Below are 27,548 nucleotides of genomic sequence, written 5' to 3'. Positions count from 1 at the left end.
TTGTGGTTTTGATTTGCAATTCCTGAGTGATGTTGAGCATCTTTTCATGTGCTTATTAGCCATTTGTGTATTTTCTTTGGAGACCTGTCTATTCACGTACTTCGCCCAAGTTTGAATTGGGTTGTTTTTTTGTTCTTAAGTTGTGTCTAACACCTTTTTAGAAGTAAAAGGTGCACCATAATAACCCAGACTGTGCTTCTCCCTTCTCAGGATTCCTACAGAAAACAAGTAGTAATTGATGGAGAAACCTGTCTCTTGGATATTCTCGACACAGCAGGTCAAGAGGAGTACAGTGCAATGAGGGACCAGTACATGAGGACTGGGGAGGGCTTTCTTTGTGTATTTGCCATAAATAATACTAAATCATTTGAAGATATTCACCATTATAGGTGGGTTTAAGTTGAATAAAATAAGTTGACATTTTGGAGTAATTGTATCTTCCATTTATTGAGTCTTTACTAACTGCCATGCACAAATTTGCACAAATTAATTTAAATTTTAAAATAATTTTTGTTAGATAGGTAATATCCCTGATTTACAAGTGAAATTCTTAAGGATTAGAGCAGTTGAACAACTTGTTCCAGATCACCTAGTAGTAGTGCTAGAATTGAAAGGTAGGCCTGTTTGAGAAACAAGGCTTTAAGCTAGATCCATCATAAAAATGAAAACCATGAACAAAAATGTGAAAAGATAATTGAGATGGCACCACTCAAATAGCCTTAAAAATCTGTATAGTGTAGAATTTCTTGGAATCAGATAAATGTTGGCCTTAGATAATTAAGGAAAAAACACAACTCTGAAGTTATAAGATTGAAGTATTAGAGCAATACAGTTTTTAAAGAATCTCAACAAATTTGCATAAAAGCGACTACTTTTATTAAAATGTTCATATAGAAATCAAAATCTTTCCACTTGGTGCTCTCTTTTTTAAGAATGAAGTTAAAGCATTATGTTAATGTAATTCATATTTTTATAAAAACATTCTATATGTGTACATTTAACAACATATATAGTATATGTTTCTAAGATTATAATTTTTAAAATTAGGCATAGCACTTTTTTGGCCTAGAATTTTCCAATATTTCTGTTTTATTGTAACCTACCTGCATATGAACCTACTAGATTGTAGTTTTACTATATTTCTAGGTATTTGATCTTTTAAGAGACATAGAAGTTCTCTGTTTAGGATAGAGAAAAATAACTAGAAGGAGGAGAAAGGAAAATTTGGTGTGATGGGAACTAGGAATTACATTAAAAGTCTTTTGACCACATTTTATGAGACAAAGTTATGAATAGTTTTTGAAAGATTTTTGTTACTAATTCCTCTGATGTAACTTTTTTTTTTCCTCCCCAGAGAACAAATAAAAAGAGTTAAAGACTCTGAAGATGTACCTATGGTTCTAGTAGGAAATAAATGTGATTTGCCTTCTAGAACAGTAGACACAAAACAGGCTCAGGACTTAGCAAGAAGTTATGGAATTCCTTTTATTGAAACATCTGCAAAGACAAGACAGGTAAGTAAATTTGTAATAAATACAAATCTGTTCTCTCAAACTATATCAAGTGATTTTAATCATTAATCACTATTTACTAATATATATTCTAATAATGTCATTTTGGGAGCAGGGGGCATGAATATTAATAAATGTACATACTGATAGCATAACTTTTATATGAGTTGATGTGATTTATCAATTTTCTTCCATTATAGTAAAATAGGAAATATAACAATATTTACTTGGTAAATGTTCTCTTAAGGATGTGAGAGGGCAGCACTTCTTATTCCAGTGTCCATGGTATTATCTTTGGCTTTGGCTTTTTTCTACGTTGAACAGTTCAGCACATGTTATAGTCAGGATTCGAGAAACGTGGGAATTTTTTTTTTTTACCGTTTTATTTATAAAGTCAAAGAACAGGGAAACAAATTTTGAGTTTCCTATTTTCGAAGTGCTTTTAAGAGTATTATGTCATATGTTTCTAGATTAAATTTTGTTGTATTTGAAGAATTTTACTTAGGTAGAATTTTTGTTTAAAGGATATATTTTTCAGGAAAGCTTTTATTAATGCAAGAGAATATTTAGAAAGTAAATAGAAATTCTCAGTTATTCATTTACTGTGTTCTGAGAAAGAAATAACACCAGATTGATCTTGAATCTTGTTTCAGAAACTATCTTTATTTTAAAAGTAACTTTTTCTCTAGGTAAAATAAAATAATTGATATTATTTAGCCTTATTTGTATGAAATAAGAGTTTAACATACAGAAAAAATGAATTCCTAGAAAGGAAAATATAAGGTTATGATGGAATATTAATATGTTTCATACAAGATGAACATTTGTTTGGGGCCTTGTCTGGTTATTTGAACCTATGAGCCCAGAAAACCAATTTCATGGAATTTAACTTTATAATGCTAGAAGTTAAGAAGAGTGATGAACAACTTATTACATGGTTAAACTTATAAAAACACCTTCTAGACCTTTCACTGAATTTTGTAAAGGGGTAAAAATTTTAAAGTAAACCATCATTCAGCTAGTATATATGTCTGTTTCCCTAGTGGAAGATCATACATACCACTTTCTAGTTGTACAAATTTGGTACACAGTGAAAAAAAACAATGAATTCTGTTTTAAGTCTTCATTTTGGGATTAAAAGCTGAATTAGAATAGTTTTTGACCATAATACAGATTATCTCATTCTAAAACCTGATTTATAAGTTAGAGAAATACTTGGTGTATACATTCCTTCACTTTACTTTGGAGGAATTAAGATTTCATTCATATCATTCCCAGGTCCCAAAGACTGGGAAGAGGTTTGGGTTTTGTCTTCTTTGTGTTGGTCTTCTCTGACCGTACTCTGTGATTTCCCTTGGGAGGTACTCAGAAAACATGATTATAATATTATAACTTTTTTTCCCATTTTTGTATGAAACATTTTCAGATATAAAATTGAAGGAATTTTATTGAAAACATTTGCAAACCTACTACCTAGATTATACTATTAACGGTTTATTAACTGGTATTAGTTGTAACTTTTAAAGTATACATTTTAGACTAGTGGACACATTAGTTCACACTGTACAAAGAAAAGAAAAACTCTAAGACTTTGCCTGATGTTGTAAAGGGTTGCAAATAAAGCAGTGCTTCTCATACTTTAATATGCACAAGAATCAACTGGGCTTCTTACTCAAATCCAGATTCTAATTCTGAATTAGAATTAGGATCTAGGTTGGAACCTGTGATTCTGCATTTTTAGCAAGCTCTCGGGTGGTGCTGACTTTGGTACATGGACCACATTTGGAGTAGAAAGGTAATAAAGGACAGTAAGAGGAAGTCTTGTTATTCCTGCAGTATTGCCCTCCACTCTCATTTGATAAGAGCCTAAAATAATAGCTCTGTCTTCTTTCCTTGTTGTATGGTTACTATCTCAGAAGTACTGTTGATTCTTAAGTGTTTGACATTAATGCTTTAATATACCACCGCATTCATAACTAATCTAGAAAACTACCTAGTTTCCTTCTGGTTTTGGGGGGGGTGGTTGGGGGGTGTTGGGTAGGGAAGAGGATGTAGTGTGTGTGATACCAAGTGGATTAACCTAAATTTGCTTTGTAGACATTTTTATGGATCATCCAGAAAAAATATACAGTGATATAATACAAAGGAATACTTGTACTTTATTTCTTAACCTTCTAGTGCTCAGCTTTTCTTATATTTATGTCCTGTTTTATTGATATCGTTATGTAATTTATGTTGCTAAACTATAACTTAGATATTTAGTTTCCTAGATACTTGATTTCTCTTTATTACATGGACTTGTTGATTTGCCTTTCAAAAGTTTATTCATCTTTCTCTGTTGAAATTAATTTGATATTTGCATGCTTTTAGAAGGCTTTTAAGAATTATTCCAAGTAACTGAGAAAATGAAATATGTAAATTTTCATAAATTTTAATTTACCTCCAGTTTTTGTGAAAATTTGAAGCCCTATTTTCTGCAGTGTTTTGTTACTCATCTGCTATTACTTATTATTTGAACAAAATGAATATGCATATCCTTGTTGTATTTTATCAGCAGCTACTCGCTTCATGCCCTAAGCTTTGGTCTTGAGCACGAACCTAAAACACAAACAACAAAAATTATATTCAAGTTAGCAGGAACAGGACATTCATTTAGAACTTTCATAGATATAAGTCAGGGGCTGGCAAACTTTTTCTGCAAAGGGCCAGATGATAAATATTTTAGGCTTTGTGGGCCACAGGTGGTATCAGTTGCATTTTTTTTTCTTACAACCCTTTAAAAATGCAAAAATCACTCAGCTTGTGGGCAGTACAAAAATATAGGCTGTGGCTGCATTGGGTTTGTGGGTTGTAGTGTGCTGACCAAGTTGTAGTGTGCTGACCGTTGATTCTCTGGGGAACTGTATTCTTTGGCTAGACATAAGAAGTTAGGTCAGACTTTCAACTTAAATTTTACAAGCTAACATTAGGAATTTTAAAATTTATGTATTCTGTGAAAGAGAAAGAGGAGTTTTACTCTAGTCTTTTTACAGGTAAGGGTTGTAGACTATATATTTTACCAACTTAATTACTTTCTTATTTTAAAAAGCCTATTTTATGGCTAGAATACAGTGAATTATATTTTTAACTATCATTTTAGTCCACATCTGAAAGGCCAAAGTAGTTTTTATTTTCTGCAAGTATGCTGTATGTGGTCCCTGTGTTCCTAGTGTATAAAGGCTGCTACTTAAGTCACATCTATCTGGGCAGTTAGTAATTGACATATTTTTCTGGCCTCTTTGGGCAGTGTATGGCAGTGTTTGCAAAGGCTGTTGAAACCAAAACGTTGACATCGTGGTAATCAGCTGTGTGTTTTCCAGTCTGCTAAAATCAAAAGTGGGGATCATTCAGTAAAGCAGATGACAAAAGCAGAATTCTCTGAGTATCTGCTACTCCTGATTCAGCTTTTTTGCTTTCTGGAGGTCTCAATTTGAGCATAATGTGAAAATTTGTTTTACTAACTTAAAAATGTTGAGTAATTAATTTTCCGGGTTTTGTTGTTAATTTCTAGATGCTTAAATCTAGTTGTTAGAAGACCTCCATTAAAGAAAGCTTATCATCGAATTATTTTAACAAAGCAAACCAAACAAAAACACTTTGTGCCATATTTCTCTGTTTAATAATAGTTGGGTTTCTGTACATAAGATCAATAATTTGAACTTTGCTGTTTATGAGTTAAAACTAGACAAAACAAGTACTGAGCACCTGCTGTGCACCAGTGCATAGTATAGCTTCCCAAGTAGTAGTATTGCTGCATTTCAGTAGTTCCTGAGGTGGGCTGTTGTTTGGCAAGGTTTCTTTCCAATTCAGTGATGCAGAGTTGCTTTTTAGAATACATCTTGTTCCTCCCATTCCTCTCCCCCAAGAAGGGCTAGTATTTAATATTCTTGCATCTGCCTATAGTTAGGGTATTTGAGGTGTTGTTTATTTCCTTGAAAGAGCTTTTGCACATAATAAACTATTCAACTAGAACAAGTGCTTGTTTAAAATTAAATCACTTAGTGAAAGCATTATAGGCACCGGGATACAGAATGACGCTGTTAACAGTTCTTTCTCCTGTATTGAAGTGCTCTATTTCCATAGTCTCACAGTACATTTTCAGATAATGGCTGAGCTCCTGATTTAAAAAAATTTACAAATGTATCTTTAAAAACTTACTTTAAATTTTACATATATAAACACATGCACATGTGTTCTTACATGCACTCTTGTTTCAGTTGTTCTTAAAGTTTAATAAGTGACATCTGAAAATGAGTATATGTGGCAACAAGCTGTATGCCCAAGAATAAATCATTGCGTGCCAGTTAAGACCTTAGCAGCTAGCCACAATAGATATTAAACATCTGTTTCGGCTGTACTTAATCTTTTAAAATTACCTACAAATTTTGGAATATGAAGCCAGTGTTCTGTGCCAGTGGTTTAAGGTATATACAAGGATCAATAATGTTCTGTTCATGTCCGTATGACTTTAAAGCATATTATCAAGAAATAAGTAATTAAGTCTGAGAAAATATGGTAAATAACGGATTCTTTAAAATCTAATTTAAATTTCCTATTAGTAAAAATGAGAAATGAAAAAAGTCACTCTGGAATAACTGTCTTTCAGTGTTGTTAATTATCTTAGCCTCCGAGGTCCTGATACTGAATTCTTGGTGGTGGGTAGTAATCTCTTCTTTTTAATTACTGGCTTCCAATTCTCTCTCTGCATTGCTGGAAACAAAAATCATATATTCTGATATTGGTGATGGGGATGAGCACACTTAAAAAGTAGACACATTCAAACTAATTTTAGAAGTAAGTCACAATCAAAATTTGCTTCTGCTAAATTAGTAGAGGACAAACCCTGTTTCTTCCTCCATCATAGTAGATTTCAATACTTCTACATCGACCTTATAACTTTTTTTTAAACAGGAATAAAAGTTTTTATTCTTAAAAAATATGAGCTTTACCTGGTTTGTTTTATTTATATATACATATGTTTTAAATTTCTTGCATTGATTTTCAAATTGAAAGAGAACCATTTGTGAAAATATCTGAAATGCCAGCTCATGCTTTATATTTTACATGCTTTACTAGAGTTATTTTAGTGCCTTAAATTATTTCTCTAATTTAATAATGAGAATTTCTAATCTGTAATTTTTAAGGACTTATGAGTAAAAACAAACCATCTCCTCTTAAGAATTACTGATAAATATAAAATATTAAAAATTTTATATATGGGTACAAAGTGGCTATCTCATTTAAAGTACCAACATATTTAATGATTTTTAAAAATAGTTGGAATTTTTATTTTGTAGTTGGTTTAGCTAGCTAGTCGATTAAATTGATTTCATTAAAAATATAAGATATTCAGGGCTTCCCTGGTGGTGCAGTGGTTGAGAGTCCGCCTGCCGATGCAGGGGACACGGGTTCGTGCCCTGATCCAGGAAGATCCCACGTGCCTCGGAGCGGCTGGGCCCGTGAGCCGTGGCCGCTGAGCCTGCGCGTCCGGAGCCTGTGGTCCGCAACGGGAGAGGCCACAACAGTGAGAGGCCCGCGTACCGCAAAAACAAAACAAAACAAAAAATATATAAGATATTCAGATTTTCTTGGGCTATAATGACTTTTGTATTAGTTGAGTAGAAATACATCACAAGTTGGTATAAGTAACTTGAGATGTACATTTTAATATATAATCAACATATTATTTAAATCCCTACTGCTTAACTGAAACCTAATTTTTTATGAATTTTAAAGTTTTACTTTAAAGGTAAGTTACTGAGTTCGACTGAAGCAGTTCATGTGATTTCTCTTTTAGATGTAAGTTCCTACTTTGATGGTTATGTTTTTCTGGACAAACTAACAGTACAGTTATCTAAACTTTTTTTGTCCTCTTGGCTACTGCCTAATTTCCTAGACTGGAAAAGACATTAAAAACTTCATTGGGGCTTCCCTGGTGGCGCAGTGGTTGAGAGTCCACCTCCCGATGCAGGGGACATGGGTTCGTGCCCCAGTCCGGGAGGATCCCACATGCCGCGGAGCGGCTGGGCCCGTGGGCCGTGGCCGCTGGGCCTGCATGTCCAGAGCTTGTGCTCCGCAACGGGAGAGGCCACAACAGTGAGAGGCCCGCATACTGCAAAAAAAAAAAAAAAAAAAAAAAACTTCATCGATCTCTATATGGCCATATGATTGTGTTTGTTGTCACAGCTTTCTTACCATAGCCTTAAGCAGGAGAAGCCCCCTTTGCCCCTTTAGAGTATGTAAACTAGAGTAGAAGATATGAAGCCAGTATAGTTGGATATTGTTCTAAAAATTATTTTTAAGACGCGTAATAAGGATACAAAATGCATTGCTACTACTTTGTGTTTTTTAAACAATTAAAAATATTTTCATTTTATGGTAAACAGCCCTCATTTAGCATTTTTATTTAAATAGTATAGTTCTCCATTCACAAAAGTCCCAGTCTCAGTTCCAGTTTGGGTCCTAGAAATTGACTGGACAGTTGTAATTGAAGATAGAACCCAAGATTCCGGTCACTTGATGCAACTATATTTTGAGGTGTTTTTTGTGTGTGTTTAAACAAAGTTTAAATGTCCCTTTTGTACCATTTTTCTCCTCACTCTCCACTCAGAGCTGGGGTACAGAAATCACTTGTTTTCCCTAAGTCAAAGAAATAATTTAAATCTAACTTCAGTTTAGGATTTGATTAATTCCATGACTAGCAAACTAAAATGACTGCATTATTAATACACAGGTATTAATAATACATGTACTTAGGTTTTTCATAATCTCGCCTAACTCCTAATTTAAATTAAAAAAAAATTCTAATCCCATTACAAAACAAAACTGACTTCAAAGAACAAACCAGGATTTAAGCCCATATTTTAAAATTGAATCCCCCATTTTATTCAATCTGATGTCTGTTTAAAAAAAATTCTCAAGTAAAGCTCATAATTCCAAATTTCTTGCACATGGCTGTCCCAATAAATTACTATTACCAATGAAACAGACTTTAAAGAAGTTGTGTTTTACAATGCAGAGAGTGGAGGATGCTTTTTATACATTGGTGAGAGAGATCCGACAATACAGATTGAAAAAAATCAGCAAAGAAGAAAAGACTCCTGGCTGTGTGAAAATTAAAAAATGCATTGTAATGTAATCTGGTAAGTTCAGCATATTAATTTCGGCAGAAAGCAGATGTCTTTCACAGGTAACAAAGTAGCAACCGCTTTAGAACTACCTAGGTGTGGGATTTGAATTTGAAGTATTAAAAAATAAAAAACTTGTAGTTTGTTTCCACAGTTAATACATTTATTTATTTATATTTCTCATTTTATTTTTTTAATTACATTTATTTTTCATCTAATGGGTCTTATAATTGAGATGGTTTTGATGCCTATAGACTACTCTGCATTTGTCATAGAGTCTAGAGAGAAAAAATATGAGGAACTATATAAAGGAGTAAGTCGAATGGCCCAGAAGGTGGGAAAGGGTCACTCTTACAGTGCGTGTCTTCTCTTGGACATTCCACAAGCAAATACTTGTTCTGTCTGTGCTCTCTTAACTTAGTGGCATCAACATCACTTTTTTACCCAGATGAGAAACCTAGAGTGTTGGGGTGACTCCTAAATCCCTCTTTTTCACACCCATTTGGAGGCAACCACAGATTCCTATTATGGTACATTCTAACTTTTATCACACCATTAGTTCAGGCCCCTATCATTTCTTGCTGAGACTATTGTAAACCCCTTACTAGGTTTACCTGTTGCTGCCTTCATTCACAGCGCAAAGAGAGAGAGATTTAAAAGAAATGTCATTTTCTTATCTTTAAATCTAGTTACTGACTTCCTGTTACCTACAGAATAAAATCTCAAGTTTCGTAGCATATATATGGCTCTTAACACCTTCCTTCCCCTCTAGCCTTTGGCTTTATCTCTTAAACACTCCTTGTCTGAAATTTTTTTGTCCGTATGTAAATCAACACCATGTTATTTCTTACCTTCCCTTGTGTCTTGGCTGTTGCTCTTGTTTGGAATGCCAGTGTTCTTATCCCCTAGTCTTACTAGTTAACACACTTTCATGACTGTCTCATCTCTTGTTCTCTAAGAATCTTTCTTTAAAAACCATTAGACTGGGCATAATGCACTTCTTGTGTATTCCCAGTTTACTGCTCTTAACGGGTACACACTTAACCATGTTAAATTGAAATAACCGTTTCTGTGTTTGTCCTGTATTGTGAGAATCTTAAGAGAGCCAGAATCATATATTTTTGTTTTGTTTTGTTTTGTTTTTTGCAGTATGCGGGCCTCTCACTGTTGTGGCCTCTCCCGTTGCGGAGCACAGGCTCCGGACGCGCAGGCCCAGTGGCCATGACCCACGGGCCCAGCTGCTCCGCGGCATGTGGGATCTTCCCGGACCGGGGCACGAACCCGTGTCCCCTGCATCGGCAGGCGGACTCTCAACCACTGTGCCACCAGGGAAGCCCCCAGAATCACATATTTTTAATCTTTGCATGTCCATGACCTAACGAGGTTGCTGGCACACAGCAGCTGCCCAGTTGGATTTACTGAGTGGAATCTCTCAGCTTCCTTTCTAAACCAACCAATATTAAATTTGGTTTTGTTTAGGAAATATTTCACTCAATAGGTGCCAGAAAATTCATGCTAGAGCTTAAGATTTTGATGCATATTATTTGTAACATATAATGTTCTGTGAGAACATGAAATAAAATTGTAGGATATCATTTTTTGTGCTGATTAAACTAAAGGGTTGGTATTCTTTACTATATGAGTTGAAGGTATGAAATAATGTATCTCCCCAAAATATAAAATATACTTCTGAATGGTAGACTACGTTCCAAAAGATATTATGTGGTATACTAATGAACTAAACTCAGAAGAAGAAACAAAGCAAAATTAATGATTGGCATTAATTTTTATTGAGATTTATAAACTCTTTTTTTTGTTTTGTTTTGTTTTTGTGGTACGCAGGCCTCTCACTGTTGTGGCTTCTCCCGTTGCGGAGCACAGGCTCCGGACGCGCAGGCTCAGCGGCCATGGCTCACGGGCCCAGCCGCCCCGCGGCATGTGGGATCTTCCCGGACCGGGGCACGAACCTGCGTCCCCTGCATCGGCAGGCGGACTCTCAACCACTGCGCCACCAGGGAAGCCCGAGATTTATAAACTCTTAATATTTTTTGAGTATCATTGTATAAAGCAGTATTTAATTTAGAAGTTCTGATAAAACTTAACATTGCAATGCAATTTGACAAGTAAAACTTCTAGGGCTTCCCTGGTGGCACAGTGGTTGAGAGTCCGCCTGCCGATGCAGGGGACACGGGTTCGTGCCCCGGTCCGAGAAGATCCCACATGCCGCGGAGCGGCTGGCCCGTGAGCCGTGGCCGCTGAGCCTGCGCGTCCGGAGCCTGTGCTCCGCAACGGGAGAAGCCACAACAGTGAGAGGCCCACGTACCACAAAAAAAAAAAAAAAAAAAAAAAAAAGTAAAACTTCTAAAATAACGGTAGCCATGACCAGAGTTATGTGATAGTTTTCTTTTCTTTTCTCCCATTGTCTTACTATCAGATGATTTTTACAGTATAATTATTTAGAATAAAATAAGTTTTATGCTTTTTTTATTTAAAACAAACGTGAAAGCATATACTTTTTAAAATTTCATATAGTGCAAACTATATTTCAGTGGCTGTGTAGTCTGAATGTGAAATTGTTGGGCATGATGAATTAAATCCTTATTTTTTCAGTGATCATGAATAGCATTTATATAAGAAAAAAGTGTACTTGGTAATATTTAAAATTTTAAATATGTTTACAAAATTAATTTGACAATGATAAATACATGTAAATTAGTTTTTCTTAGTCCTAAAATGATGGGTTTAAACAAAATAATTACTGGTACCCTATTTTGTCTTTTAAATGTGTATATAAGAATGTAAAAGAGGTATTCACTGCCGTTTTGATCAGTTTTAACATTTTACTAATCATTGAAATTATTAATAAGACTATATAGAAAGGAGAGTTCAGTGCAGTATGAACTAAAAGTATTTGTCAGAATCTCAGAAGAAGGTAATGTTATCAAATTCTGCCTTCATTGTCTCCTAGATACTTATATATTGTTTTCACCTTAGGATGTGTCTTCTCTATATCCATCTCATGGTTTTTCATTTTATCTGCTTTAGCATTTTTGTATCATTGATGTTTTTCTTCATTATAAATACAGTGGAAATGGAGTAGACTACATAAGGATGTGTGATCAAAGGGAATTTGTGAAGGGTAGGGGAGTTGCAGTAGATCCTCCGTTAAGATTCCATCCCATTCTAAGAGTTTATGGTTAGAAATTAGTCAAGGTTGGTATTATTTATAATAATAAAAGAATTATTCTTTATTATATCATTGGAAGTTTTTTGCTCTTTATGTGTTTAGAAGGTTAGCATGAAGGCTTATATATATTAAGCCTTGATTGTATTGCTGATAAACTGTCATCACTTCTTCTCTCTCCTTTGGGTGAAACAGAAGTGTATGTGACATCAGTAATGATATCAGAAAGTGGGGAACATCAGTGAGTGCAGTTTGGGGGCTTTACTGGGGACTTTTATTCACTAGTATTCAAATCAGTAATGCTGGTTTTTATCCCACTACTGTTGTTTAAATGTGGGCAAGCCTCTCATTCCCACTCTGTGTTTAATTCTTTAAAAATATTGGTAATACTTTTCTAAACTTTAGATCTGTTGTGAAAATTAGTTAAATGTAACTAGAATGAAAATGCCCGAATTAATTTAGTTATTATTTTGAAATAGTAATTGTAGAAGATCTTAGTAATACATAAAGGAGAAATCATATCGCTGTTAAATTTTCAGTTATTTTCAAGATAATATAACTTAATGAATGTGTTTATGTTAATATTCAGCAGAGGTGGCTAAAATGAGTAAAACCAGTTTTCATTGTTCTTAAAGTGGCTTGATTTATACTTTATTTGTTGTGTATTTGTTCCTAAGACTCCCTCTAGTGTCTAGGTTTGAAAACATCATTAGGTTAACAGGCTTCTGTTGACAGTTACTAATCAGTTAAACAGATATTAAAATACATAGAGGATCATATTTTTTCTTTAATTCTTTATTTTGCTTTTATATTTAATTTGCTTTTTAATAGGGGTAGGACAAGAATTGACTTATGTATAGATCTTGTATAATTCAGGATTGCAGGGTTAAAATCTGTCCTGCTACCAGTTTCAAAGTGCCATTTTTCATGTTCTGTATGAATGATTAGGTTAAAAATTATTCTGACTTGAAATCACTTTAAACCATTACTGATTTGGATACCTTGCTTTTGATCACAGCTAGATGTAGGCCAAAATGAACAAGTGGAAATTTCTCTGAAGATACACAGCATTTGACTTTATATGTCAAATATTCATATGACTTTATATTAAGTATTTTGAATACTTAATATACTAAACAGAAACTAAAAAAATAATGAATTTTAAAAAATCTCCAAATCAGCAGACTCTACCACCATTTAAATGATTTAGCTCATTTCTCCACAAATAGAGGCATTACATTTTTCAAAGTATTGTGTCTTGTGTTGTGGTCACTTTCTTTACTTGTTTTTAAATTTTTTTTTTTGGCCGCGCCGCGCGGCATGTGGGATCTTAGTTCCCCTACCAGGGATTGAACCCGCGTCCCCTGCAGTGGAAGCGCAGTCTTAACCACTGGACCGCCAGGGAAGTCCCCTGTTGTGGTCACTTTAAATTTCCTTCTCATATCATAAGTATATGAACTGAAACTAATGCCTTTAGAAAACTGAAAGTATAATCTAATACTGTATACTTCATGGTAGTTCTTTAAATCTAATGGATTTAAATAAGTATTGAACCAGAGGTGAGATGCAGTGAATATTTATGAAATTAGTATATACTTGCATGGCTTATATCAAATATCTAGAAACTCAGGGATAATTAAGTATAAATACTTATTCACACATATACACAAATACATTTGGATTTCAGTGACCTGAGGTGTGCCAGTATGGAAAAATTAGTAGCAAATTAAGTTCTGGGGGAAAGTCATGTGTTAACTAAGCATACGTAAGATTCTGTGCCGTTGATTTTCATTGCCTTTTGTGAAAATCAATGTTCCTATAATGTTAACAAAATATCCTTGAAGACAAATCCTAAAAGTCTGATATATATTCAGTTGTCTAAAGAGAAATGTTACGTATCCTTATTCCTTCTCAATATTAATGTTACCATCAGTAATAATATCTTTTCTGTTATCTGTATACCTCAAACCATCATATATATTCACGTTTTAATACTTATGTGTTTCAGGGTGTTGACGATGCCTTCTATACATTAGTTCGAGAAATTCGAAAACATAAAGAAAAGATGAGCAAAGAAGGTAAAAAGAAGAAAAAGAAGTCAAAGACAAAGTGTATAATTATGTAAATACAATTTGTACTTTTTTCTTAAGGCGTACTTAAGTAAAAGTGGTAATTTTTGTACATTACACTAAATTATTAGCATTTGTTTTAGCATTACCTAATTGTCTTTCTGCTCCATCCATACTGTTAGCTTTTATCTTGAATGCTTATTTTAAAATGACAGTGGAAACTTTTTTCCTCTAAGTGCCAGTATTCCCTGAGTTTTGGTTTTTGAACTAGCAATGCCTGTGAAAAAGAAACTGAACACCTGAGATTTCTGTCCTGGGGTTTTTGGTGCATGCAGTTGATTACTTCCTATTTTTCTTACCAATTGTGAACTTTAGTGTGAAACAAATTAATGAGCCTTTCAAATCATCCCTATTCTGTGTTTTATCAATCACATACATGGATTAATTACTAATTATAACTTCAGTTGAGATTTCATGATTGGTTTTACTGAAGCATTGAGGGAACACAAATTTATGAGCTTCCTGTAGATTCATCTTGTAGGTTTCATGTCCTGTAGTTTCAGTTACCCTTAATGAATGTAAAGTTACACTGTTCACAAAGGTTTTCTCCTTCTTTCCACTGCTATTTGTCAATGGTCACATTCCCCCAAATACTATATTTTTTCTATAAAAAGGGAAAAAATGGAAAAAAATACAAGGCAATAGAAAATATTAAAAGGCCATTTACTTTCCACATTAGGTGAATTCCTATAATACTCTGAATAGCTTTTCCTGTTAAGGCAAACCCAGAAGGTAATGAGGATTATAGCAACCATTTTGGGACTATATTTACATGCTACTAAATTTTTGTAATAATTGAAAAAAATTTAACATGTATTGAATATATAAAAATTCTCATAGGAATTAAATATAGTCTCCCCGTGTCAGATTGCTCTTTCTTAGCATAAATCTTTTCTTGAACTTCAGTCTTTGAAAGTAGTTTTAATTCTACTGGTAATGGTGTTAAAAATTATTTGGTCCAGTTAGCTTAGTAGGTGTTACAGAGACCAACGTGGCAAGGCCAGGCCTTGTGTGAGCTTTGAGCTTCACTGAGAGTTTCACAGTATGGACTGCATCCCTATGGTCTTCCAATGTTGTCATGCCTTGGTTGGTCAAAAATGGGGACTATGGAGAGAGTTTGGATAGCTCAGCAGGGTACATTCTCACTATGTGGTAGTCCTACTCAGGAATGTCACTTTTGTTAAAACGAAACGAAATGAAACTTTAAAAAAACATTATTTTTAAATGAGGTTTTAGGGTGGGGTGGCAAGATTTTAATTTTTTTAAAACAAAATGAAAAAGTTTCAAAATCTTGAGTATTGATTAGTTCTCAACACTGGCTAAAGTAACACTTTACAAGTCTGGTCCATAATTAAGAATATCTAATGCTTATAAAATAGATAAATTAATGTTAACAAAATGATTCTTTCAGTGCATTTAAAATGTTAACTTATTTTAAAATATTTGAACTGAGATGGTGTGTTGAGGTGAAAATCTCACTGGACAAGGAGGAAGGTGACTTAGATTCTAGTTACGTGTCTTTCATAACTCCAATTTTAGGCAAATCACTTACTATCCATTTCTTCATGTTAAAAGAAGTCATCTCAAAGGCTGTATCTAGCATTATAACTATGTGATTTACATTCAGTTTACAGAAGGATATACCTATTTGTCAGTCTCAGCACAATCTGTAACTTTTTACCTGTGTTATCATCTTCAGTGCCAGTCTTAGGCAAAATTGTGCAAGAGGTGAAGTTTATTTCTGAATTCTCCGCTTTCAGGACTTCTCCCATATTAGTGTCATCTTGCCTGCCTACTCTTCTACATGCCCCATGACTTGATGTTTTTTCTTTTAATACTTCTAATTCCCCTAACCTCAAGATTTATTGCTGCTTTGGATATCTCCATGAAGGCTTCCCATCAAGTCACATCAAAATGCCCTACATCTTACTTCCTCAGGCTCAACATAATCCGAAAGACGCTATAATGGGATTTGACCTAAGAGTTAATTTTCAGGTGGTGGCTGTAGCAATTTAATCTTGATCCTTTGAACCTCATCTCTTTGCTGCCTGGTCCATCAGGGACAAAGTAGGAATTTTCATACCTGCTCTGAGGAGTCAGAACCCTATCCAGTGGAATGAGAATTTAACAAAGGTAGTGCTGAAAGAATTCCTTATGTAATCTACAACGAGGACTAGCCCTGCTAATTCCACTGTTTTAAAAACGAAAATTTTGCAATGAAAGATACTTTAAAATTTATTCATAAATCTTACTCTTTAGCAGAATTCATTTATTCAACAAATATTTGAGTGCCTTCTAGATGCCAGGCACTACACAAGGCACTGGGGATATTAGAGTATCCTCAAACAAGGGACATAATCCCTGTCCTTAGGTAGTGCTTATATTCTAGAACAGTCTATATTTTAGTGAGGCATCTGGCACATGATCCAGATATAATGCATATTGTAGTTTTGCAAAGAAGTGATTTGGTCTCTAAACTTAGTTTCTTCCAGTTCTGAAATAATTGTTTTGTTCTGATTCCAATGTAACTGTTTAATCAAGCTACGTGTTAATATTAAATCAGTTTACTTCATTGTTTCAAAGGAATAAAATTTGAATATTGTTTTTTATTTGGCATAATGATGTGATTCTATTGGGACAATTATAGTACCAATTAAGTTGTATGTCAGATAATGTTAAAATCCCCTTGTGTGTAGTATGGTCTCTTTGTATAAGTAATTAAAATAGACTTTAAAAATTAAACATTGAATTCTAAAATAGTCGTTTATCTGGGTAAAAATAAACAGATGCCAGATCTAATTCACAGAAAAGGAAACTTCTATGTAAAAATCAATATGATTTCTGAGATGCTATACTAAACTACAGGTTTATGGAACATTATCTAGGTAGGGTGTTTACACTTATATAGTACCTCCTCTTGTTTCCACACACGAGAAAGAAATGGCCATACTTCAGAAATTGCAGTGTGTAACTGAGGGGATTTTTAGGACTCTTGAATTTTTGATGTAGCTGGGCAATTTTTTTATGGCAGTGGTAATTATCCTTCATTATGTGAATTTTGAATGGTTTAATAAAATGTTTGTTTTTGTAGAGATTTTAAAAGGGGAGAGATAATCCTAGAAATAACAAATGTTATCTAATTATTATAGCCTTAAAGATAAAAATCCTTGTTGAAGTTGAAAAAAATTGCTAAATTACAGTTTTAGAAATTAACATGTTTATGGAAGAATGTAGCAGAAGTATGTAGTAAAATTTGAGTGAATATCTCCAATTAGAAATTCTAGGCTCTATTTTAACTGAGTCACACTGCATAGGAATTAGAACCTAACTTTTATAGGTTATCAAAATCTTAGCCACCATTGCACAATTTTGTCCTAAAATATGTAGAAACTAAACTTTGTGAGGTATGTTAAGTTGCAGTTTGCACAAGTTCATCTCATTTGTATTCGTGATTTTTTTTTCTTCTATCCATTTTTTCTAAACAATATATACACATTTAGGTTTTTTTTGTAGGCAGTAAGAACTATCTGCCATTTCCATTTGCCAAAAAGTAATAATTTCTTGATGATTATGTATTAATGATTTTTAACAACCCATTAGTTATTTTAAAGCTGAACTTATATTTAATAACTTTGGTGTTGATATTGGGTAGCATGAAATCTGCATTGAGAAATTGAACAGCATAAATTGAACAGCTGTAAATTCCTTCAGAAAATGAAATTTCTTTCTTTCTAAAGATATATTCATGTCAGTTCTTTAAAAAGAGTTGTAACTAGTAATACTTGTTTTAGTTTAATAGTTTTAAGTGCCTGTTTGGGATGATAATAGGCAATTTTTAGATGAATTTAGGAAAAACAAAGTTATTACCTACAGAAGTGTCAATTACAGAAGGTCCCCTTCCCTATAGAGCTAAAATGGGTTATGTAATGTTTTATCCAAAAATTTCCAATTCCACTGTCTTGTGTTTTCATGTTGAAAATACTTTTGCATTTTTCCTTTGAGTGCCAATTTCTTACTAGTACTATTTCTTAATGTAACATGTTTACCTGGAATGTATTTTAACTATTTTTGTATAGTGTAAACTGAAACATGCACATTTTGTACATTGTGCTTTTTTTGTGTGTGTGTGGGACATATGCAGTGTGATCCAGTTGTTTTCCATCGTTTGGTTGCGCTGACCTAGGAATGTTGGTCATATCAAACATTAAATTTAAAAATGACCACTCTTTTAATTAAAATTAACTTTTAAATGTTTATAGGAGTATGTGCTGTGAAGTGATCTGAAATTTGTAATATTTTTGTCATGAACTGTACTGCTCCTAATTATTGTAATGTAATAAAAATAGTTATGGTGACTATCATAGTATGTACTCTTTTTTTTTTATTATTTTTAATTATTTATTTATTTATTTATTTTTTGGCTGTGCCGTACAGCTTGTGGATCTTAGTTCCCCAACCAGGGATCAAACCTGGGCCCACAGCAGTGAAAGTGCCAAGTCCTAACCACTGGACCACCAGGGGATTCCCAGTAGTGTGTACTTCTTGATGGAAATTTGAAACATTAGCCCCATAACTGATATGGGGTAGTGTATAAGCCACAGACGCTATAGTATATTAGTACATCTTTTTTTGCAGCTTGTAAGTTGGATATATTCTTTACTTATGAAAGGTGCTGTGAACATTATGTAAAGGTTTAAGTGTTTACTTGAAATCACGTTAGGTTTAGGTCCTGTGCCATGTTAACTCGTTTAGAAGTGGATGCAAAACAAATCTGCCTTTATGACAAAAGAATAGAATAACATTATTTATTACTTTTTATTGAAGAAGGTAATTGATACACAACGGGTGATTTAAGGCCCAAAGGCAGCCAGTGGCAAAAATTAATAATGGAAATAATTAGATAGGTATATATATGTGATGCCAGTTGCTGGCAGGCTGTTTCGAGTTCAGAAGTAATCTTACTCTATACTTATTATTTCTACTAACTGCACTTAAGTCATTCTTTCTTTTGCAGTGAACCTTGACTCTGTGCTGTTAATGTACCAAATGGGGTCAAAAATAAGGAACTCCTTCAAAAGTTAAGGGCAATAAACTTGCAAGAAATTATTCTGCTTACTTAAATGTGCATTAAACGGCATTCTCTTTTCAGTAAAATGCAGAGATGGGCTAAGAATCCGCAAAAATTTATTAAAAATTAAGTACATTATATTTTCATTCAAAATTGGGTGCTCATCAATTTTTCATCGGTAGTTGGCAGCATCATATAGTTAAATTGCTATTTTAGTATAAAAATTGAGCATAAAGGTTGCTGATAAAGCTCTCAGTTTGAACAGAAGTGGAAACCTATTTTAGTTCAGTAAGGTATTTTTAACAAAATGTATTATCTTGACATTTTAGAATTATTTTTGAAGTAGCTGGTATACATAAACAGCTGGCACTGATTTTCAAATTATAGTAATAGTGATCAGTTAGTTTTGTTGGTATCTGAGTAGTAGCGTTGTTTCATAGCTCTATATTTCCTAAGGAAGTATAATGCTTCTAGTTCTTTCATTACAAATTGGCCCTGTTCAATAAGTTCTTTGATCTTCTCTGGGTCCTTCACATCTTTGTTTTTAAGGAAAACACTCTTCAGACGCCTTTTAAAATAGTCTGCTCCTTTTGGATAGTCTCGTCCAAGATACAGCAGCTTAAAAAAGAAAGATTATATATTTCTAAACAATCTAGGTCATATAACATTTATAAAATTGGCAACATAATTACTTACATTTTTATAAAGATTCAGTACTTCTCTTAAAGAACTGGCCATTTGCACGTATCATGGGAAGTATTCACTTTTATATTTAATGTACCTAAAGAAAAAGAAAAATTTTTACAAATAACTGCATTGTCGTCTTAAAAAAGAATCAAAGAAAAAGGATTTTACACATTGGTAAAATGGTACCCTTTTTTTTCATTCAATAAATATTTATTAAGCACTTTTATGTTCCAGGCACTGAGATGTAGCTATGAATGCATCAGATAAGATACCTGCTCTCACAGAACTAACATCTCCAGAGGGGTATACTACAAACAGTATCATGAATTGTGATAAGTTCTATGAAGGATACAGGACAACTAGAGAAAATGGATTGTCAAAGCTGGATATGTAGGTGTACCTCCTTGTATACCAGAGTGGAATGAATTAGAACTAGATTTGAATCCCAGCTGCACAGTGTTGTACAGGTTACTTAACCTTTCTGAGCCTCGGTTTTCTTGTCAGAAGGAGAATTGCCTTTACCCTGCTTTCAAGGCAAGTCTAAAACTGGACACTGGGAAGAGGCCTGATCAAATCAAGAGTGCCCTCCTAAGAAAGGCTAAAGAGGCAAAACTGGGTGTGAGGGTCAAGCAGGTTCACAACTAACAGGAGATGGGCAGTAACATCGGTGGTGAAGAGGCCAAGTGAACGACCCGTAAGGGGCTACACGAGGAGCCGGCAACATCCAGTGGGACAGATAAGCTTCTTTATGTGTACTTGGTTCGTGCTGCTAGGGAGAGGCAGCTCTGTAAAGGCACCACGATAGCCTCACCAGAAAATAATTCCCAATACTTGTGACGGCTGTGGTGGCTCAATCTTAAAATCCTAACGTCATAAGCGTTCCGCTCATGACAGGCCCCAAATAAATGTTAACGTCATTTAAAGCTGCCTTTAAAGTTCTGTGATGCCCATTTTCCTATTGACCTAAAAAGACTTTTATACCTTTTTATGTCCCTCATTAACGTAATTTTTATTTTGAAATAATTTCATTCCATCTTGGAGAAAAGCTGCAGCTTAGTACTACTAAGAACATTTTTTTTCCTGAACTATTTGAGAATAAGTTGCTTACCCGGTATCAAATCAGCCTGAACACTTTGCAGTGCCATCCGACAGAAACACAGTGCAGCCCACCCATGTAATTTTATGTTTTTTGGTAGCCCATATTAAAAAAATAAAGCAGGTGAAATTACTCTTATATTGTTTATATCCAAAATATTATTTCAGTGTGTCATGCCAGAAGCGCTTATAGGTACCAATGGCTTCGTTGCTACCATACTGGACAGCACAGCTTTAGAATGTATTTCCTACGAACAAGGATGTTTTCTTGCAGCACAACACAACCATCAGAATCAGGAAATTAACAAACACTGTTACATTACTACCATCGAATCCACAACCCCAAGTTTTGGCAGTTGTCCCAAAGATGCCCTTTATAGCAAAAGTATCCAGTCCATGATTACACACTGCATTTAATTTTCAAGTCTCTAGCCTTCTTCAATCTGAAAAAATTCCTTTGAATTTCCTTGACTTTCATGAACCTGACATTTGTGAAGAACACAGGCCATTTATTTTGTAGAAATATGTCTCATTTTGATGTTAAGTCATGGCTAGATTCAGCTTATGTAGTTTGGGCAAAAATATTAGACATGGTGCTTTGTTCATTTCACTGCGTCCTATTAGGTGGACACAATTCCCATTTGTTCCATTATGGTTGATGTTAATTTTGATCACTTGATAAAGGTGTTTGTCAGGACTCTCCTCAGTTAAGTTACTTTTTTCCCTTTGAAATTAGTATTTTGTGGGAGGTACTTTGAGACCTAAGTACATGTAGTTCAGAAAAAATTTCCTCTTACAAAAACATTAAAAATAACTGTTTACTGGGAGGGGGGATAGGCTTGGGGCATACCACTCAAATCGTATACAACTGTAAATGGAGCACTATTAATAAAACAACAGAAATTGGTGCCTGGAGAGCTAATTTGGGACAGATTGCTCTCAGCATAGCTGGAGGATACCACAGAGATGTTTAAAATGCTCAAAAATAATAGTCTGTGAATGGGAGTGGGAGGCTGGAGAGCAGGAAGGTATCAAAAGAGGCAGGAGGAAATCCTTGGGGATAATGGATATGTTTGTCCTGCTTGGGGTGAGGTGTAGGCATGTGTCAAATTTATCAAATTGTATTTATGCTTAATAATTGTAGCTTAGTGGATGTCAATTATACCTTAGTAAAACTGTTTAAAAAATAGTGTAGATATATATGCTAGCAAAATGCTAAGAGTAGGGCTGGGAGATATTCAGGTATATGTGGAAGGAGAGAGTTACCTAAACCACAAGGCTGCCAATCAGTGGTCAGGATAGGTGATTCAACTGTAACCAGGTCAACAGTTGCAAAAAACGGGGTATACCTCTCTGAGGAGGGAGCCCTGGGGGTGAGCACTTTTTAAATTTTTTTACAAACATACTTGAAAGGCTCCTGCTGCCAGTACAGCAACTAAGTGAAGACCTTTTCTTGCTGAAGTTTATAAATCTGCTTCTCTCGTTCCTCTTTCTTAGGGAAAAAAAATCACATAGGAGCCAACATTATTTCCATGTTAATACTTGTATACTTCTGTTTACTAATAATTTATGAGTTAGCTCACATTACAAGCATACAATGTAGCAGAGCAGTTTTTTTCTGAGTTCATTAATATTAGCTTTCTTGTCTTCCTCCAAATTGCTATTTTTCTGCTTTTGTCTGTTATCACTTCAGAGCTTTCCTCCAGAAAAGGTAGTCCTTTTCCATCTGCTCCTACAGATGAAAGGACAAAAAAAAACTTTTTAGAAGATCTGCATACATGGTTGCAGCTTAGGGACTTTGGGCTTTACTTAGGGTGATCTGAGTGGGCCCTTTATCGGGGAACCTCTGATGGTAGTATCTTAGACGGTTCTCCTCGGCTGGTTAGATTCCCCAGAGAAAAGTCTTCGAATCTTCTGAGCATTTGCTAATGTAACATTAAGAAGCAGAAGAGGAACCAGGGCCTTGCATTCAGCATTATGTATACCCAAACTCACCTCATCTGCTTCCAGTGTGGTTCTGGTGTACTTAGTATGCCTGAGGACACCCCACTCCAGAGACTAGTATTATTTTGTCCAGAAATAAACCTCCTGTCTTCTGTGGGAGTGACGGGTGCAGACACTTAGGGGTAGTTTTCAAATAGCTTTCACTTAATCCTCTCTGATTTACTTCATTCTTCATTTCCAATTACAGTGGCCCTGTTCCAGTGCCTTTTGAGCATTATGCAGTATAAACTGGGATTTCTAGTGTGCTAGGTCACATTCATCTGTTTTGCAGCTTCTGAAGTTTTACGGTTGTCATCTCCTCTTCTATTCTTTTATTTTTAATTTGGTTTACTGAAGATTTAGTGGTTTTGGAAGGGAGTGAAATTAGATGAGTGTATTTAACCGGGAACATCAACACCGAATTTCATTTTTAAAACTTTTTTTTTTTTTTTTTTGCTGACAGCCATTTTTCATGTGTTTTAATCTTACTGAAGAATGATGACTCTTAGGAACCTTGTGCTTTTAAAATAATTATAAATTAAATCTACATTAGATGTAATTTAAAATTGCAAATTATAAGCTGTTTAATTCCTGGCAAAGAGCATAGCTCTATTTAATTCACAATTTTTAATTTGTAAAACTTTTTAGAAATGTGGCTTAAATCATCCTCTTCAGCTGTTGCCCTTTTTACAAATTATACATAATAAAGGATCTGCCCAGCAAAAAAGTAGCTGCTGTGACTAAGGTAAGCTTGTCCCATTCTTTGATATGTTACTTTATGAGTTAAGGAAGTCTGTTTTTATTGCATGCTGACCTTCAGGCATTTCAGTTTATTTTAGCCTTTGGGAGAAATAGGTTTCCTTGGGTTCAGAATTGGTGAACAATTTAAATACAGCAGGGACCTGGAGCTGTTCCTTAACCCTGCATGAAGTCATGGAGGTTACTGTTCTTTGTAGAGAGCCAAACGAGTTAGGGACTGAGAGAAGTCCCCCATCATCCTGAGAATCTGGATGGGGATGGGCATACAATCCACACTGATGGCTCTTTCCCAATGACTTGTGGGCCAAGGAGGTAAGACATGACTAACTCCAGTTCTGGGTTAAGTGAGAACTGTCATTTAACTAGGGGTTATGGTGTCTAGAGCTGTTATTAGTCACTGTTCTCCATGAAGTTCTGACTTGACTCAAACAGATGAAGCACATTTCCCCAAAGTAGTTAAGCCTAAAAAGCTTCACACAAAAATTTATCCCAATACACTTGCAGCACCAAAGGATACATAATCCAAGAGGTAGGTGGCAAGAGAGCTTGCCCCCCAAAAGCTGGTATACTGCTTGGTCTAGGCCTACCTAGAAGCCAGATTATAAAAGTGAGTTGAAAGGAGATGGCTGTGTATGTTCATACGGGGGAAGTACTACACCTGTCTGAAGGTAACAAAGAGAACAGGAAATGGGCCTTCTTACACAGCTTGTAAGAGAAGTAGTAGAGAAGAACTTAACAAGCTCACTGGTATAATCTCACAGCACAGTGGCCCCCTAGAACACAGTCCAGCCTGTTTTAACACATCCATAGCAAATCCTTCTCCCTAGGAGGGAAGCTGGTGGAATGAGAACTTGAGCAAGTCTCTCCTCTAGAAGCCCACCATTTTAAAGTTATTTGTGATTACCATCACACCTCCTTACCCGCATCAGAGTTGACTGAGCTTTTGTATCATAAATATTAGTAGCTTGGTTGAAAAACTAAAACAAAAGCTTAGTTCCACACCACACAGCTTCAGAACTCTATATGAAGTCGACGTTAAGACTTTTTAATCTTGCTACCAGGGATGTGGAGGTGAGATGGCATAGCTATGACACAGTCTGGATTTCTGTGGGGAGAATAACACTTTAACCCACAAAGACCAGCTCAGTCAGTAATACTTATTTACTAATAATACCTTTAGTCAATGAAAGTGCAAGGGACAGCGCATTATAAAATGAGAATTCAGAGATAAGAAATGGTGGCAATAATCTGAAAGCATTTCATGTCTTGTCAGGCTAAAACAGGGTTTAGATGTAAAATCAGAGAATTCAGACAGGCTTTGGAAGGACCTTAATTTCTCAATCTCTTAATTTCTTCTAGTTTTCCTGTTGGTCTAAATTGCCAGAGTTTCATGCGGGGACACTGACATTCGAATGACCTTGACCCTGGGCACATAATTTAGCGAGTCTTGCTGGGTCTCAGAGACCGCCACCTGTAAGGAATACTTTACCCAGGAACTGCTTCAAATCATTTCCAGTTCTTGGTTAGAGCGCCTCCAAGCAAAAAACGGCATATACCTTGCGTGCCCAAGAAGTAAAAAGAACCAGGTGCAGGGAGAAGAATCCGAAGGTTATTAATTTCGAAATAAACAACCCTCTGGGAGCCAATTTATTTACCTCTTTTTCTAAACTGCCAATCGAGACCCGCCCCACGCTGGTCTAAGCGGTGGCGGCCCAGGCAGCCAAGCCGGTGTCAGTCACTAGACCCAGTCGCGTAGCCGGCGGCGCCCTTCCTTCTCGAAACCGCACAGAAAGATTCATCCCAGCTACTCTAGGGAAATAGGGAGAGGGACTGTCAACGTCGGAAGACGCTTAGAAACCCTTTCCCACACCCGCTGGTCCTCGCCCAGGGCATACTTCACCGCCTCCAGACCTCAGGATTCGGAAAACAGAATAAAACCCTCGGGCCCGGCACTCACGCACTTTCCGGCACGCGGCAGCCGTAAAAGCCTCCCCACGCTCCGACTCCTGCGGCAGTCGACCGAGGCGGGGCGGCGGAGGTGGGTGGGGCAACCTGTCAGGGAAGGGGGCGGGGCGCCGTCCGGAAGAACCCCGGCACGACTGCGCGGACCGAGACGCGCGGATCTCCGCTCCCGCCTTGGCGCCAGTGGGCGGGGCTTGTCGTCCTGACAACCCAGGAGCGTTTCTCCTCACAACTCGGGAGCGTTTGTCCTCACAGTCCTGAGCTCCGACTTGGCCGACTACGGAGGTAGTGTCTGCCTCAGCATGGTGAGCAGGGAAAGTGAAGGTGAAGGGGCGAGCATTGATTCTCCTGCACCGTGTTAAATTATGTAACAAGAGCCTGTCATATTTTATCAGAGGGGAGCGAGTCGGTTTAGGAAAGAGCCCATACCCTTGGGGTGGGGGCGAGGGAAGGACCTTCCCCAGATCTGTGGCCTTCTGTCCAGGCTCCGGCGGACAGGTGGGAGTAATAACCAGTTTCTGCAAGCGGGGAATGATCAGTGCGGTCAGCTGATGTCTTAAAATCTCGACCTCTTGCTAAATTTAAATATCGGTCTCAATTTAGTAACTTCCAATAGTGATAGCCATTCCCATGAAATTGCTTTTTTATTGCAGCTTGGGGGAAATGTGTTTTTTTGCCTCCTCATCAATTAATTTAAACCTTTTTCAATTTACTCTGCTTTGACAAGTTATTTTATGTGGTTTTTTTGTGGAAATTTGAATTGTTTCATAATTCAGGGTATGCAACCTGCCCTGTGTTTATTAAGTATGATAAAGCTTCTTGTTTTGTTCTTCTGCACTCCTCAGCGTCATGTCTTCTCCAAGAACACAGGCCAACATGTAGCTATAAGATGTTCTCACTTCCCATTTTCTTAAACATGATTTCCATCTTCTTCTATGATTAAAACCAGAGGAAGTGGAAAATGTAATTAGTTAATTATTTAATTCGTTGATTAAGGGAAAATATGGAGCATGTTCTTTGTGCTTGGCACTAGGCTGAAGCCAAGGACACAAAGGTGAAAATTACCATCTCTCCCTGGTATGGAAGATAGACTTAGCAAATTAATTACAATACAGTTTTATAACTGTAATAATTGAAGTGACTACAACGGAGTAACGCAAAGTTGGAAATGTTGAAATTGGGGCAGGAGAGGGGACGGGAACAGGAAGGGAAGAGCAGTGCTTTTCAAGCTGTGGTTTAAAGTATGATTATGAATTTGCCGGAAGTGATGAGAAGAAATAGGGCCTGGAGAGCATTCATGTCAGGGAGAATAGAAAGTAAATGGATTTTAAGGGGACTGAAAACTGCTGATAACTTAAGGGAACAAGAAGCACCTATTTATTATCTTCCAATCGGTCCATAAGTTTCTTGTTCTTAGATCCCTCTAGGAATCTTTCTCAAAATGTGGTTTCTGGAAAATTTGCCTCTAATAAACCTGGAATACCAGTTAAAATGCAAATTCCAGGAACAGACTGGACTCCAGATCTACATTATTAGTTTCCTAAGGCTGCCAAGTAACGACATACCACAAGCTAACTGGATTAAACAATAGAGACTTACGGTTTCACAGCTCTAGAGGCTGGAAGTCCAAGTTCAAGGTGTTGTCAGGGTTATGCTCCCCCTGCAGGTGCCAGCTTCTGGTACTTCTTGGCTTGTGGCAGCATTACCTCATTCTTCACTGGCGTTCTCCCTGTGTGCGTGTCTGTGTCCAAATTTCCCCTTTTTTTAACAAGGACGCCAGTCATGTTGGATCAGAGATCCACCCTATTCCAGTATGACCTCATCTTAATTTAACTACATCAGCTAGGACCCTCTTTCCAAATAAAGTAAAATTCAGAGATACTGGGAGATAGGACTTTAATGGATGAATTTTGAGAGGCCACAATTCAACCAATAACATGAACTGAATTACAATGGGGAGAGAGAAGTGAGTGTGTACACTTTTAGCCCAGGAATATGCATTTT

General features: G+C 35.9%; 2 protein-coding genes across 6 annotated transcripts in view; one reads left to right on the top strand and one right to left on the bottom strand.

Annotated features, from left to right (window-relative positions):
- Positions 1–18,340, top strand: part of KRAS (KRAS proto-oncogene, GTPase) — a 39,549-nt gene extending 21,209 nt beyond the window's left edge. For both annotated transcript variants that reach the window (XM_060112032.1, XM_060112031.1), the window contains exons 3-5: positions 211–389; positions 1,355–1,514; positions 13,870–18,340. In XM_060112032.1, coding sequence (XP_059968015.1) covers positions 211–389; positions 1,355–1,514; positions 13,870–13,986 — 456 coding nt within the window. In that variant the 3' untranslated portion in view covers positions 13,987–18,340. The remainder of the gene's footprint in view (positions 1–210; positions 390–1,354; positions 1,515–13,869) is intronic.
- An 817-nt stretch (positions 18,341–19,157) lies between these two features.
- On the bottom strand, positions 19,158–25,607 carry ETFRF1 (electron transfer flavoprotein regulatory factor 1). Of its 4 annotated transcripts, none has more exons than XM_060112035.1 (3): positions 25,540–25,607; positions 19,755–19,839; positions 19,158–19,676 (listed from the first exon to the last, which is right to left on the bottom strand). In XM_060112035.1, exons 2-3 carry the CDS (start codon positions 19,794–19,796, stop codon positions 19,455–19,457), a joined length of 264 nt encoding a protein of 87 aa, XP_059968018.1. In that variant the 5' UTR covers positions 19,797–19,839; positions 25,540–25,607; the 3' UTR covers positions 19,158–19,454. The 4 variants fall into 4 exon arrangements, with proteins under 4 accessions (XP_059968018.1, XP_059968019.1, XP_059968016.1 ...); XM_060112036.1 differs by having other exon boundaries at positions 25,544–25,592; XM_060112033.1 differs by lacking the exon at positions 25,540–25,607 and adding an exon at positions 25,238–25,386.
- Between the last annotated feature and the right edge of the window lie 1,941 nt (positions 25,608–27,548).

This window comes from Mesoplodon densirostris, chromosome 11 (genome assembly GCF_025265405.1).
Source record: "Mesoplodon densirostris isolate mMesDen1 chromosome 11, mMesDen1 primary haplotype, whole genome shotgun sequence".
Classification (NCBI taxonomy): domain Eukaryota; kingdom Metazoa; phylum Chordata; class Mammalia; order Artiodactyla; family Ziphiidae; genus Mesoplodon; species Mesoplodon densirostris.
Note: the sequence above shows the minus strand (reverse complement) of the source record. Positions and strands in the feature narration are given on the sequence as shown.

Bases quoted from the DNA above. Each gene is read 5' to 3' on its own strand.
- ETFRF1 (XM_060112035.1), bottom strand. From the start codon at position 19,796: ATGGCCAGTTCTTTAAGAGAAGTACTGAATCTTTATAAAAAT. The intron at 19,677-19,754 runs GTAAGTAATTAT...TTCTTTTTTAAG, and splicing joins TACTGAATCTTTATAAAAAT to CTGCTGTATCTTGGACGAGA.